Source organism: Eimeria necatrix, genomic scaffold (assembly GCF_000499385.1).
Source record: "Eimeria necatrix Houghton genomic scaffold, Enh_scaff154, whole genome shotgun sequence".
NCBI classification, from domain to species: Eukaryota; Apicomplexa; class Conoidasida; order Eucoccidiorida; family Eimeriidae; genus Eimeria; species Eimeria necatrix.
Genome location: NW_013652245.1, coordinates 53,179 through 68,001, shown reverse-complemented (window position 1 = coordinate 68,001; position 14,823 = coordinate 53,179). Strand labels below are relative to the sequence as shown.

At 49.8% G+C, this 14,823-nt stretch overlaps 4 protein-coding genes across 4 annotated transcripts; 1 reads left to right on the top strand and 3 right to left on the bottom strand.

Annotated features, from left to right (window-relative positions):
* ENH_00016990 (hypothetical protein, conserved) lies at nt 1–4,725 on the top strand (the record flags this gene model as incomplete). The annotated part of the gene is made up of 18 exons (XM_013579220.1): nt 1–119; nt 242–314; nt 466–538; nt 731–796; nt 903–1,047; nt 1,286–1,390; nt 1,614–1,758; nt 1,870–1,976; nt 2,155–2,243; nt 2,389–2,539; nt 2,681–2,717; nt 2,814–3,011; nt 3,114–3,325; nt 3,624–3,742; nt 4,002–4,060; nt 4,182–4,234; nt 4,423–4,452; nt 4,672–4,725. Coding segments are annotated over 18 exons (1,835 nt in total), but the record flags the coding sequence as incomplete, so codon positions are not given.
* Nucleotides 4,726–4,923: 198 nt separating this feature from the next.
* ENH_00016980 (hypothetical protein, conserved) lies at nt 4,924–5,016 on the bottom strand (the record flags this gene model as incomplete). Its single annotated transcript, XM_013579219.1, has 1 exon — nt 4,924–5,016. One exon carries the CDS (start codon nt 5,014–5,016, stop codon nt 4,924–4,926), a length of 93 nt encoding a protein of 30 aa, XP_013434673.1.
* A 1,800-nt stretch (nt 5,017–6,816) lies between these two features.
* On the bottom strand, nt 6,817–10,885 carry ENH_00016970 (DNA-(apurinic or apyrimidinic site) lyase, putative; the record flags this gene model as incomplete). The annotated part of the gene is made up of 14 exons (XM_013579218.1): nt 6,817–6,864; nt 7,166–7,231; nt 7,384–7,439; nt 7,868–7,926; nt 8,148–8,215; nt 8,343–8,418; nt 8,787–8,823; nt 9,071–9,156; nt 9,357–9,406; nt 9,537–9,590; nt 9,822–9,853; nt 9,950–10,129; nt 10,243–10,291; nt 10,403–10,885. The coding sequence occupies 14 exons, from the start codon at nt 10,883–10,885 to the stop codon at nt 6,817–6,819; spliced, it is 1,344 nt and encodes a 447-aa protein (XP_013434672.1).
* A 1,288-nt stretch (nt 10,886–12,173) lies between these two features.
* Nucleotides 12,174–13,058, bottom strand: ENH_00016960 (RNA polymerase, putative; the record flags this gene model as incomplete). Its single annotated transcript, XM_013579217.1, has 1 exon — nt 12,174–13,058. One exon carries the CDS (start codon nt 13,056–13,058, stop codon nt 12,174–12,176), a length of 885 nt encoding a protein of 294 aa, XP_013434671.1.
* Between the last annotated feature and the right edge of the window lie 1,765 nt (nt 13,059–14,823).

Genomic DNA, 14,823 nt, shown 5'->3' with positions numbered 1-14,823 from the left:
CTGCTGCCTGTGCAGGAAGGGGCAGAGGCGGCCGCCACAACGTTTCGGGGGACGGCGGCCCCCCAGGCCACGCCTACGGGCAGCGGCAGTTCCAAGAAGAAGATGAGGAACCAGCAGGGGTCCGTGTCCGCAACAGTTCGCTATCATTTTTCTCATTTTTTATAAACTCCTCTGGAGTTCTTGTGCTGCGCACGTAAGGGGGAGGCAGCAGAAGCAATTTGAGTGAGGTGTTGTGTTTCAGGCTGGAGTGAGGCCTTCATCCTCTCCTTACTTGCACCAGAAGGACCTCTCGAGGTGTCTAATCAGCTTAGAAGGTGCAACACTCGAAAGATTCAGGCTTGCATGCACCCTAAACACTAAACACTGCAGCCTTACTTCCTTTTTATTTACTTAAAATTATTTATTTCATCAGGATTTATCTGTCTGCTGGCCGCTGTGTCCTGTTTTGTGTGTTTCGTGTTATAGGGAAGAGCTATGGCGCGTATAAGGATCTGATAGGGTGTTGGGAAGTGAACGAATTCACATTATATCTTGACAAGTGGGCTGCATTCAGAATATGTTGTGCCACTATCCAAGTTTTTTCATTAACTGCTGGCCTTTAGTCTTGAAGTAGAAGTGAATTAGAGCCAAATTCATCTATGCAAGTTTTTTCATTAACTGCTGACGCTTAGTCTTGGGGTAGAAGTGAATTGGAGCCAAATTCATCTTTTTTGCGCGCGTCTTGCCTCAGAGTTCAGTCGGACCCGTTTGCGCCTCCGAGTCGGTTTAGGCTGCGGCTTCCGCAGGCCCACGCCCAGTGAGTGTGCATCATGTGAGATGATTGAAAAGTGTTTGTTCGCTGCCTTTTGTTTTATCTGCACAGCGCAGCTCTGTGGTGTCTATGCACTCCTGCGTTTGTGCAGGTTTCCACCTCATTTATATTCCTCTTATATTCGAAACGTCGCACTCTGTGATTTCCTCACCCGCAAATTCTTTGAAACAATTTCACGAGGGGGGATTGTTGGCCCTGAGGACGGGGCCCACCATGGCGGCTGGCATGATAGCAAGGTCTGCGGCTGTGCACATCTGTGCGATTTGGGGGGGAGCTGCTGTTTAAAGGCCTTTGGAAGCACTGCGTGCTGCTGTTCTCTCCATGGTTTAGGGTTTGAAGTTCAGGATGTTTGAGCGCTGGGGCAGTCAAGTGGAGCAGTGGCTGCAACTGTGTTCTGCCTCCTAACGCTGATCTGCTCCTCATTTTGCCTGTTTAGATTTTGGCTCTTCTAGTTTGTCTTTGTTGTGGTTTTAGCCCGATACAATACGCATTGACAAGCCCGGTCAGTACGTCTTCCCAAGGTCTTCAATGGTTGTCAATTCTGAATATGTAGAGGCTCGCTGCACCATTGGACTGCCTGTAAGCTTACTTTCTCCATTTGAACAGTTAAAAGGTTTAGTGTGGCTCAATTTCGAGAATTAGTTTGGAAACATGTATTTGTAACAAATAAATATTGCAGAAGCTCCTCATGCCGTCGTAATCCCTATTTTGAGAATCGCATTTGACAACATGGATAGCCCGTAGCTACGTTACTAGGCAGACGCTGACTACATTTGTTTCTTTTCAAGCTCTTTTTCTGCAGGCCCGAGGCCGTCGGATCGAAGGGCGAAGAGCCGCCACCCTCCTGTGCAGCAAATTGCCCGAGCTGGTTCGCAGCGTGATGCACTATTCCAGCTTAGACGCTGGGGCTCTGAAACGCCACGTGGAATGCGTAGAAGACCAGGAATGTACGTGAAATAGACGGGTTCTCTTTGCCTTTGCTCGTGGCTGGCGCCGACATGGAGGCAGAAGTGAAGCGCTTGCCCCATGTTAGTGAGATCCCTTGTTCGTGTTTTCAGCTTTGCGGTCACAACTACGCGGACGCAATTTGAGCGCCTTCGTGGCAAATGGAGCCTGCTTGCCTCGCCGCAGTGGCGTTGAGGATACCCCTATGACTAGACAACAAGTACGCAGGCTGTCTAGGTTTGCCCGAGGTGGCGATCTATTCTTGCTGGATCCCTGCGGTACCTCGGGCTACAGCCCTTCACTCTGCTTGTCTCCTCGGATTTGCCACTTGTCCACTGAATTTGGGGCATCTCAACCTGAAGGATTCTGCCTTAAAACTGTCTTTGTTTGTTTCATAGGAGCCGAATTTAGTCCTATTCCAGTCTCCGCCCGACTTAGAATGCGAGTTCACGCTTCCCAACTCTGGAACAAGTGAGATGTACATCATGTAAATCTCTTGATTGCATAATTGCGGCATTTTTTATACACGTTTGCCAGTGCCGTCATACAGAGCTGCGTGAGTGCATTCACGTGAACAGAACATCGTGAATGAATATTGGCTTATGTGCAAGAAGCTGTGCTTTTTTAGTCAGGGGAATGGGCATCCCCCGAGGAATAACACTGATTGTTGGTGGCGGTTTTCATGGCAAATCAACAATGCTGGAGGCTTTGCAAATGGGCGTGTGGAACAAGATACCAGGGGACGGCCGGGAGTTCGTCATTACAGAGCCAAACGCAGTGAAGGTAAAGCAAATAGACAAAGCCGTCGTTGGATACTCCAGTAGTAGTACTTACTCTTACTTGCTACCTATTGCTGATGGGGCGCATGCAAGATACACGCAAATTCAACGTTTTGTCGCCAGCTGGCCCTGCGCCTTTTCGCAGATACGGGCGGAGGATGGGAGGGTCGTCACTTCTGTTGGTAAGCACATGCGGCTGCTTTCTTGTCACTAAATGTTTGAAGCAGCAGTGTGGCTCATTGCTGCGCGCTGTGAGCGTCTTGTGGTGTGTTCTCCAGATATTTCGCCCTTCATTAGCAACCTGCCATTTGGAAAGAGCACTGACGCGTTTTCATCTGCAGATGCGTCAGGCAGCACTTCTCAAGCCGCCAACATCATGGAGGCTTTGGAGTTCGGGGCAACAGCGCTGCTGATTGATGAGGACACATGCGCAACGAACTTTATGATCAGAGATTGCCGCATGCAGGCGCTTGTTGGTGAGAAAAGAGCCAAGACTAAGTACCACGTCGGTTGAAGAACTGATATTTAGACCTGCTTTGACCTGTTACTACGTAATATGAGTGCGTCTGCCTTCCCAGCCAAGGAGAAGGAGCCCATAACTCCTTTCCTGTTTAGAGTCAAACGGCTATTCACCGAGCTCGACATTTCCACTATCATGGTGATCGGCGGCAGTGGAGACTTCTTCGAGGTGGCTGATTTGGTTCTCCAGTTCGACAAATACCAAGCCTACTCGGTCACAAATCAAGCCAAAGCTATAGCTCAAGAGTTTGAAAACAGCAGTGCCGGAAAGGTACGTTTTGAACAGAAAGAGCGATGCGTAACAGCGGATGATGGGGCAGCCTCCCTACGTCACTATCTGCTCGAGGCAGGTCTTTGGCAACTAGGTACAACCCTACGACTAGCATTCTTATTTCCTAGCCTGAATATGATGCGCATTTAATAACTTGCTGTTCGCTGCTTGTGGTCTGTTGATATACTCCAGTTTCAGTTGCAAACAGCCCTAAGCCACGCCAATGTGCCCTTCGGCGCTGTGCGTGAACGGACTGTTGCCGAGCGTAAGTCATGCTGTGAAATTTAGTATTTTGTAGGATCATGAACTTTCTTTGCCACTAATGCTAAGTCCCTCAGAAGGCAAGGCTCGTCTAATTACAGGCGTGCTGCATGTTGTTACTACACAGATTGTCTACGGCCTAATGGCAAGGTCAAGGTAGGGGGCACGCGTTCAATTTCCTACGGCACCACAACTATTGACGTATCCGGCGTCGAGCAGCTGGCTGAGGCCTCGCAAACGAGAGCAATCGCATGCTTTATTCAACAACTGGCCAAGAACTACGAGCGCTTGAGGCAAGAGGGAAAGCGGTAGGCGACGCGCAGCCTGAACTGTACACCACAAGGCCGGGACTAGCTTCAAGCCTGGCAGTGTGAACGGTGCCACCTCTTGACTGTCTTCTGGAAATTTCGTGCAGCACTCTTCGACAAATGATAGAGGCGCAGTACAAAATGATTGTCCAGGCGTCTTCAGCAAGTAAGCAGTAGCCCCGCGCGTCTCTTGACAGAATGAGATCAAAGGCAAACACCGCAAATGACCACATCTTGATGTCATATTACGTTGTTTCTGGCTTTGTGAGCTGTGATTGCTGCTACAGATGACACTAAGTACCCTCGACTGGACTGGCTGAGCACGTGGGACCACCCCGTGGTAATTCTTCCGTAGCAGCCCACGCTGTCCCTAAGGCGTTATGTTCCGCAATCCCAACAAAATATACATAAATATATTTTCCTGTATATATAGCCACTATCCATTAATCCTTAAAGCGGGCTGGCGATAAGTGGCGTGTCTGCCTGAGGAGCTTCTGTTGCTGTGTTTGTTTTCGTGCTTTGTATCAGGGTGACTTGGCGCTGCCACGAGAGCTCGAGGTATGAAGTAGGGGAGTTGCACTTATATTTACGCTAAAAGGTGCCATTTTAGCGTTGCTTGCGCATTGAAGAGTCCGCTGGTCTTTAAGAAAAACGAGTGCTTTGCAGCAAATAGCAGGAAATTCAGTGACTTAAGTTTTCCTCTAATTTTGCATTAACTTAGGGTCTTTATGGTGGAAATGAATAGACATGCGTTTGCTTGTGGCTCTTTGCTGGCAGATTGGATTCGCGATCAGCCGTCTGCGGGGCTTGAGGATACGGGACACAGTCTGAGTCGCATGTATTTGAATATGTTTGCAACATTTGGCTGAGAAGTTCTTTCTCAGGAATTCCAGGCCACACTGTTTCGCGTGGCTGCTTGGGCGTCTGCGGATTACTGCTCCCTCATTGCTGCCTTTTTTCTGAATTCATTTACAGCGGATACACGTGGGAATCTTGCAGAGCGTTGTACTTGGCTGCGGCTTTCTGTACTTACGCTATAAGCGCCCGAGCCCTTTCAACTGTCTTTCTTTGAATTCCAATTTCGTGTCGAAGTTGGGCGATTCGTTGTTGGTCGTAGCCCATGCGCTCCTGAACGCAGCCGTAGTGCAGTTGCGGGTAGGTGAGAACAATAGTGGCAAGAAAGTCTTTTTTGATTAAGTTGAATTTTTTTCCACTAAGCAAATAGACGCAGCAATCCTTAGTTTATCCCTGCAGCACCTGTGGCGACATAGTCCTCTCGAGGTCTTCTTGGTTCTCGGAACTCATCATTTTGCTGAGTTCGTTTTCCGCTTGCTGAGAGAAGTTTCAAATGCTGAAGTTGAAAGGCCCTGAAGAATTAACAGCTAACCTTCTCTTTCTTGTGTTGAAGGCTCGCTGAGAAGTTTAACAGATAAATAATGCCAAATGGTATTTCATATTATCCAAGAGTGCGGCAGCCAGATCCCACCTGCTGGGCTGTCAATGCCCATTGCGATGTCCAGGACCCCCTGCGCCTCTGCCTTCTTTCTGGGGTCTCTGCAGCGGCCCTCATGAAGAGTTCAGCTTCACCAGAAGTTTGTATTCCCCTTACTCTTCTTCTTCAGGCTTAGGCGCGTCCACAACATAGACCCCTGCTCCCTTCAGAGCCTCTGCACTCGAGCACTTTGTTTGGCCCGCAAGGGCTGCAGCAGCCGTGGTAGGGGCCGCATACCTGGGTTGGCTGTGGCGAGTTCTCGGATCTGCATGCCGAGGCCCGCGAGCTTGAAAAACGGGTTTGCCTCCAACGCATTGCGCAGATCTGTTGGTCAGATCGATGAAACATGCAGCTTAGGGGTTTCGCTCACTGCAAAGATAAGGCAACTGTACCTTTGGATACGCTTTCCAGCTTGGTTGCTGCATTCAGTCCGTTGATTTCGTCCTAACTGTGAAGTGGGACAAACGCATTACCTGCAGAGTTGGCGAGGGGGTTGTTCTCGTTCCCTATGCTGTCTCATGAGCTCCCCTCGCCACTTATAATCCACAATATGCAATCTAAGTTACCCGCGGTTCGTCCCGCTGGCGCTGCTGTTTGGGGTAGAGCAGCTGGAGTTGCAACAGGAGCGGGCTGCATGCCTGTTGCTGCAGCAAGTCCGCCTGCGAGCGCATTTCTCGCTACTGTCCTTGCCAAGTCACCGATAATTCCCTCAGCGCTATTCATTTCGAAGCTGCCGAGAAAAACGAGAAGAAAAAGATTTATTACCATGGCTGATATGTCAACAGTTGCACTGCGGTGAAATACAGCAGCAGTAGCTGTGTGCGGAAACTGGAACCGTTCGCGACAGGATAGGATACAGCTGAAAGCTGAGGGTGCAGTTCATGAGGAAAGTTACTCCACGCTCTTCTTCATTTTATGTTATAACTTCTTCCCAAGAGTATCAGCGGATGCTTGTTTCAACAAATATTTCTTCTCATGCATTTCTGGTGTATTGTGCGTGCGCTTGAAGGGAAATTCAAATTCCACCTACACGTGAATGGGACCAATGCTCCCCCGCCCAGTCATCCTGCTGAGTTTCAAATCTTCGTAGCAAGAAACAACGCAAAAATGATCTAGAAGGAAAATACTCGTTGCCGTATCTGTTCAAAAATGATGCAGTGAGGTCGCGCATGGCAACCACCGTAAGGCGAAGCATTCATGAACGGGTGTTGTCCATGCTAGATTTAGACAGGAAAAGCCCACTATCGTTGATACATAAACTTTTATTGCGTTTCGCACTCTACTTTGAAATGCTCAACAAGTACGACTGGCAATGTGGAGGAGCTCATTTCGTTCACCGGAACACTTCAAAAATGGCTTTGTTCAGGTGCCTTCTAAACAGCTGCCTCAACCCATATGTCTGTGGTCTTGCATGCCGTTTCCCCGCATTCTCAGCTCCCTGTGCCCCTAAAACGATGACTGTCGCAGAAGCAAAGCAGCTGCACAGGGGACTGACACAGTAGAGGTGCTAGTTGGGTTGGTCCTTATCCACTGGGAAAACGTGATCGAAAATCTGCCTCGGAGAGCCGCAACAAAACGGGACAGTGATCGGAGCCGAAGAAGTGCCTCTGCAATACGCATCATTCCACCGCACAAAGCGTTCACAATTAGTCATCTGAAGTCTTCATTGCTTAGAACATCCACTGAAACCTAAAGAAAGCCTTGCCCGCTGTATCCTGGCTGTTTGAAAATGAGGCAAATTCACTTTTAAAATCAGATTCGAATTTCGAGGCTGCGCACCCTTGGGAAAGCTTTGCCGACGATTTCAATAGAAGTGACGCAAGGCAGCAGCTCCTCGCTGGCAAACTGAAGCCGCAAAACGAGCAAGTTCAGCAGCTCGTTAGAAAAGTATACAGATAACATGTATAGGCTTGCACTGTCCTTTAAATCCATGCTCGATTTTCATCTTTTCCATCAACTTGTCAAGAAAAAAGACGCAAAAGAAAGGCGCTGCTCACCGCGTGGTCAAGGCGCATGGCGCGTGCACTCGAAGGGCTCCAGTCTTCGCTGTATCCTGTGGCGCCAACCCCTCAAACTGATTAAAACTATTCCACTTAGCCCTAAGTGTTCATCACTAATACAGTGCAAGTGGTTTTGCTCGAGATCAGTTGCAGAAACAGAAGAAGCCCCAAACTGACCCAAACTATTCCATTTTGCCCTATGTGGACAGTGCAAGTGGCTTCGCTCGAAATCATTTGCAGAAACAGGAAGGGCCCCAAACTCAGTTAAACTATCCCATTTAGCCCCATAAGCTAGTCGCTAATACATTGCAAGTGAATTCGCCCAAGATCACTTGCAGAGACAGAAAGTTCCCCGAAGAGAATTAAATTATTCCATTTATTCCTATGTGCTCGTCGCTAATACCCTGCAAGTGGTTTCGCTCAAGATCATTTGCAGAAACAAAGAAACTGCGCGACTCCGTGCCAAAACACATCCACGTACCTCTCCACGTGTAGGCCGCGTGCTGAACAGGTGGTGGGGTGGTTCTGGGGTTGCGTTGTCTGTACACGTCAACCAGCTTCCTATATTTTCCAAACAATCATTCACAGCGAAAACATGCAAATAGGTGCTGAACAACCGCATGATTCATAGGACGTTATATGGGGCTCAGCAGCCTATATGGACATTTTGTGAATATTCAAGAAAGCGACACTTCACACGTCAAGCGTCACTTCAGCTGCCATAGTTGAGATTCCAATATTAGCGCTAAAGGGCTACATACCCTGCACGCAGTATGCCCTCCAACCTGTGCCGTTCTGCGTCTGTGCATCCTGGCTGCCCCACATCCTCCTGCACGGCATCCGCATAATTCAATTTGCACTCTTTAACCAGCACAAAGATGCATTTACAAACGAACCGGGGCCATTTGCTACAGCTAAAATATGCTGTTAATCTCGCAGGAAGCGCTAGCCCTCACCGGTTTCAAATTTGGGTCGGGCTGATGTGCACTTCTGAATACCTTCGGATGCGAAAGATCCGCGTCTGACGGTGCGCTGTACGTGACAAAAGGTGCGCTCACAAGCGATACAAAAGAATGAGTTCGCAAACACAAAAATGCGCAAGCGAGAAAAAACAAAAAAGAGTAAACACAACAAAAGCGCAAACAGAAAACTGAAACGCACAAACGCCAAACTTGACTCGCAAATGAGCTGTCCTTATTATATCACGAGTGCTTAATTGTTGCAGGGACCCGTCCCAGCATAACAGTCACGTGCCACGCGATCAACTGCCAAGCAAGTCTTGGAAGCTGAGCCATGCCGAGCAACGCTGAGCGCTATGTAGAACAAATGCAGCTGCAGACTAAACCACAATGCGTGCTCATAAGGATTTACTGTCATAAAGACCCATTATGGGGCCTCACCAATTTATGTCGCCCATCCAGATAAGCGGCTTCTTCTCTGGCAAAAACGCAAAAGTGCAAGGGAATACAGAAGGGGCCTTAACAGTAACGCGGAAGCACTAGCGATTGCAATTGATAGATAGTTGGTCAGACTTCTGCATATACGGGACCGAAATGAAGTCCCAGCAGAGTAAAATCTATGGCTATAAACCAATTTGCGATTAGCTGCGCCGTATCATAACAAAAAGGGAAGTAAACTAAAAGTGGGCAGGCTCATTAAACAACGATCGGGTGGGCTGCCTCACGCCGCTCCATAAACTTAAGCAGCGCATCATCCCACTGTCTCCGTCTTTGAAAGCTAGTTTGGGTCCATCCATTATTTGGAGAATATCTGAAATCAAAAGAAAGCGAAATTGCCCGCCCGTAACCAACCGCCACAAATGCGTGTCAAGTCTACGTTCGTCCGTCACAGCAGCTGGGCACCACTATTGCAGCACCAGGGATGGGGGGTCTCACAACTAAACCAAATGGAGGGAAAAGCACAACTGATTTCTGCTGGAGCCAGAAGAAGTGTTCAGGCTGGTGACTGACGTGGTGAGGAACGCGAGACGGCCGAAATCAGCAATGATGACTCTTCCTTCCTGCCACCCAGCGTAATGCAAATACTGCTACTCCAACCACTTCTGCGCCCAGCCCAGAAAGGCTAAGCCTTAGCAAGGAGGGGAAGGAAAGGAGGAGATTGCTGGAAACCCAGAACTCAGCAACTCTTACTGCGTGGTGGATGTCTGGGTCCTCTTCGTCCAAATTGAACCGAAGTGCAGCCACCTGGAGCATATTGCCGGCCGAAACAAAAGACGTTGCATTACGTAAGCCACTGCTACGCATGGATATTGGCATGGCTGCCAAACTCCACAAAGGAAAGGATGTGTCAGAATTTTCCAGAAATTGATGTCCCGACGGATCAGCAAGGCAAGTGCGGGCAACGGCCAATGAAGATCTCTCAGTTCAGCAGCATCTGTTACGTGTGCAACGAAAAGGCATTCATATCTTGCTGACCTTGAGGTGCCGTCTGAGTAGCAAGAACTGCCCTGTGAAAACACAGCCCGCAGCACAAAGCAGAGCTCATGTGCAGCCCACGTTGCATTTCCCTAAATTTGCAAACGCTGGCCCAGGCCTGGGCTTACCACTGTATTTCCAGTCCGCCAGCGACATCAATACGTTGTAGTCAGGGAAAGCAGCCAAGGCCTCGCGCAGACAAGAGCCAACTGCCTGTGTTTCCCTCTTTTCCGCCGCTGACGCAGACGCTGCGGGCTCGACTCGGACAGCCCCTCTATCCCTGGGCTTCCCATCGCCCTTGCGGCACCCTATGACTCAGAAACATCGTTACATTGCAAGTGTTAGCTCGCAGGAGGGCTATGAACTTGAATGTCTGTTCGCTACAGAGAACGCACACTGTTTGCTGCCTGAGTCTGCGCACCTGCAGGTCCCATTGCCGGAAGCCTTATTTCTTGCAGGCAGATAACGTCCTGAGGATGATCACATAGAACAGGTGGAATCTTGGCAGTTTGAAACACTACTCAGGGCAAAGCGGCTACAAATAGTGAACTAATGAGTAAACACTGCATGCAGACGCTCACCGGCTTGACTTCATTCGCATATTTTGCAAACTGCACCCACTGGGAGGCGCGGACCCGAGGCATGAGACCATTGGCGTTCCAAGTGAGGAAAGAAACGGGAGTCGGGTCCGCAGCGAGGACTGGGCTGAGCTCTATCACGGAGCTACGAATAACTGAGGATGGATCAGGTGTTGGCTCTTCGCGTAAGCCGAGTAGGGAAGCCGGCCGCTTAACCTTTGTGGCTCCATTATCACGTGTAGGTCTGGTGTCTCGGCTGCGCTTCCGGCTGTCACCTTGGCTACTGATGCTGTTCCCCTCTTTCTCTGCTCGATTTTCCTCCTTATTATCCTCTATGTTGATCACTTCTACCGGCGGAGAGGCGCTTGTCAATGGCTGCGACTGGGACGCAGCAGCAGCGCCTGCTGAAGCGGCCTTCGGCTTCGCTGTCGGCAGGGCTTTTCTAGGCAGCACCATGGTGGTCAGAGGCACAAACTGGCTGCGCATGTGTGAGGCTTGCTCGCTGGCTTCTTCAAGAGAATACTCGTCGGCAGTATTTGAGCAGAGCGCAGTGAGATTTGCACCAAGAACCGCGCGTGAAGAAGGGCCACGCCGTGGCACTGCATGGGAAACCAGTCGCCAAGTATACAGGCTTCCAACAGATCTACAAGGATCTACTGCGCACACGTAAGCAGCTGCCTGCAGACCTGATATGTAAACCAAGGATCGTAAGCAGCAGAACGCGCAAGGGGGGAGCATTGAACCAACTTTTGGAATGTCTTTTGGCCTGATTAAAAGACATCTGATGGCCAATATTAGCTATTTAAAAGTTTCATTTTTAGGTATCACTAAGTGCAACGATGGAACTGCATCAGTCTGGTAACCCCGCTCCCATCTTCCGAGTAGGCGCTCGATGCGGTACAGCCAGCTTGCTGCCAGTACTTGGAAACTCATCAATATTAGTGAACACTCCCTTCCATATAAGCTCCAAATAATAAATTATGCTACGGGTGCGCATTCCAGAGCAACAGGAGGGTTCGGATTTGTAGGTTTCCGTTAGAAGGGTTCTCTCCGGCGCAACATTCGACTCTCAATCTAGTTGCCAGGCTGCGTCGCTGCAAATCATCTGTTCGGCTAATCCCCTGCTACCTCACACAAGAAAAGCTAATTTTATCTCGCAGTTCCTTTGTATCTGCCTCTACAATGTGCATACATTTCCTCCCCTCCCTGAACAGCTACTGTTGTGCATCCGCATCTCGGGGGAGGAACGATTGTCATTAGGCTGTTACCCACCACTGGAGGACCTATGACGCATTTTATATGACCCGCTAACTCACAGTGATAGCACGTGAGGTCGCCCCCAAGCCTCAGCCCTCTGTTGACCCCACAGCGGGTCACTCCTACGCGTAGGGAATAGGGGAGTCTCCACAGAAGGCAAGCTATGCTGTTCCCAGCAGGGCCAACTATAATGTTAACTATAGGCCTACATGTATAATCCTTGCGCAGAAGAGCGGGGACTACTACTGCGTTTACCGTATGCAACTTGAATTGAAAAAAAAGAGCCTCATCTAACTCCACGTTCGCAAGGCAAGGTTCACTTCAATCCAGATAAGCAGGCACCCAAAAGGCGCACACTTAACGGACGAACAAATTTCAGTGAAAAGTGCTTCTAAAGAGCCTCCGTAAAACAGTGGCTTCGCCCAAATATTTTGTCATTACTGAGTGACACATGCAAGTCATGCTTCGAGGAGCTATGAAGGCCATGCAGTTATTTGCACACTTCTTTTGCAGTATGCTAGTTGTTGAAGACCCGCCTGTGGTGGCACTTAGTGCATTCGTACATGACTGTCATACCCTCGTCTGCACTGCGGGCCTGGAAAGTTGAAAAGAAAGCCTCATCATGTCCGCACCGTTCACATATTTCCCTGCATGTGGTTTTGTTGCCTCCGTCTCCTGCTGACAACATAATCTTCAGGTGGTGCTGCAGCAGCTGCTGCTCAAACTCAGCCCCTAGGAACCGCTGCTGCCACGACTGCTTGCTGACGGACCCAAAGTTGTAGCACCTGCGGCTGCCGTACATATAAATGGCCCCAGAAGCACTTCCTGGCTTCGCGTTGGCTCCGGATTCCATGCGTTCAACAAGGGACTCGCTTTCATCTGATGAATGCAGCGGCGCAATGTCGTGCCCGCAGCAGCGGCAGCGCAGTACGGCTTTCTCTGCAGCTGTTGCCAGCGCCTTGGCGCTGCATTCTTTTGCTGCAGCAGCAGCAGCAGCACAAGCCTCGTCCGCTGCAGCGACAAGGTCTCTGCGAAGTTCAACTGGGGCGCCACAATTCAGGCACCCCAACGCAACCAACCAATCGAAGCAAACGCCCTGTTTCGACGTGATAGAGCAGCTGCTGGTGACGCTGCGTCCGCCTTCCAGCTCACTGTCGGGGTTTTCGCTTCCTCCTATCCTTGCAAGCTTCCCCGGGGATTCATACTTGAAACGGGGGGCACCTGGCAAGTAGGCGGCGTCTCCTTTGACCTTGTGGCCCAAAACAAGGAACTCCACGCAGTCATCTAGCTGCTGCAGGTCTTGTTTTAGAATTGTGTTGCAGGCATCTGCATCGCCAAGGGGTACGCACAGCGCCTCCGCTGAGCGCGCCAGACTGATTGCCTTGGCACTCGGCGCCTCCATAGCTCTTTGTGGACTAGCCTCCCATGAGGATACTGGTTTTTGTCTAATTTCAAGGCTTTTCCCGATTAAGAAAGGGTATTGTAGGCGTCGAATGCTCAGAAGTCCCGTTTTAAGACAAGGGTGGAGTCAGAGGAGGCTCAGCCAGCGGTCGATGATCAATGTATGTGACCACCTGGGAGTAGTTCCGTGCAGCTTCGACCTAATTCCCACAAAATTCTGTGTACTGGCACTAAATGATGAATAATCAATGGTCAGAGGAAGTAGGATGAGGATTGGGCACCGAAGCAAGTCGTATCTTGGCACGAGGGCCCCACAGGGCCCATGCAGACTCACTGCCGACAACGGAACCTGGGGGTTCCAGCAAAAGGAAATTGGGCACAAGGAAACAAGTAATAAGTTTTCACAAGTGAAAAAAAAATATCCCAACAGAGGTATGGCTTTAGAGTCATCTTGTGCAGCTGAGAGGAGCGCTTAGCAAATTTGTCCTTACAACAGCAACAGATAACTCCATCAACGAAACCAATGCGCAGTAATAAATTTTGGATCTCTATTCACCACTAGCACTAAGAATGAAAAAAATAAAGGAGTAAGACAGCCACTGCGTTTGTGGCCGTGGGCGGAACGAAGCAGCTGATTTGACGGCCAGTGTTGTCATTTCAGCGCATACGTCGGTTGAACCCCCCATTGAGATGTTACGAATATTGTTGTAGGAATGATGACTTGGAAAATGCCATTACGCAGAGCTGCCTGCCATCTACAGAGATGAACTGCTTCGGGGCTTCTACACACTTCACCGCTGTTGGGTCCACTCCTGGTGTTTCATGTTCGTACTGCGTGCCCCCTAGATTCCATAGCGAGCTGACGCTGACAAATTGCATCAGCAAAGCGATGAGGTACGAGCAAGCAGGCAAGCAGAAGATACTTTGCGTGCGTTTGTATCTCTCATCTGTCGCAGCTACAGCTGTTATTGTGCTTCGGGGAGGCCAACGGCTGCTACTAACAAATTCGCATCAGGACGCGCTGCTTCTATACCCCACTTTCAAAATTTGACAGAAGAGAAAAACGCGTTCCCCCTTCAAACAACAACTAGCCAGTGGCACATAACTCATTACGAGTTGCGACAATGATGACTGTCGTCTCAATTTGTGCGTTGTGCAGTTGAATAGCAATTTCCTCTGCCTGTAGGTGGAACAAACCCTTCAAAACGCATGCATTTAAGTCAATGTAATGTATACTTGCAGTGCAGCAAGTCCATCCTTCTCTAGAAGAATACATCACACACCACATACACCGCCTGAAGCACCCGACGCAGTCACGCGTACCCATGGCCACGCAACAAAGCCCAGCGCACTCCCAAAACCCAAGGACCCTGGGCTGCACCGCAAGCTCTTGTTAAAACTTTATGGATAAAGTGCACGCACAAAATCACTGTGCAGCCACAACGCCACCACCGCACGGCAGGGAAGCATCAACGCACCAAAATCCCTAACCCAGCTCCAAAACGGCTTTCGCCGATGCAAGCTGCACAGCGTCCGTCTCTCCTTCTGTAGTGCATGCATCTTTTGCCCTTAAGTGCAACGTGGCGTTCCTTCGGAGGCAGTTTCAGCAAATGTTCGATCTAGATGTCATCCACAATAGGCGCCATCTTCGCCCCCGTGTTTAGTGTTGCGTTCATGTCAGCTGCCACGGTGTGTGTGTGTAGACGCAGTTGGGCACTGTCTACAGGCGCATGCATGCGTGCATGCATGCATGTATCCAAACCAGC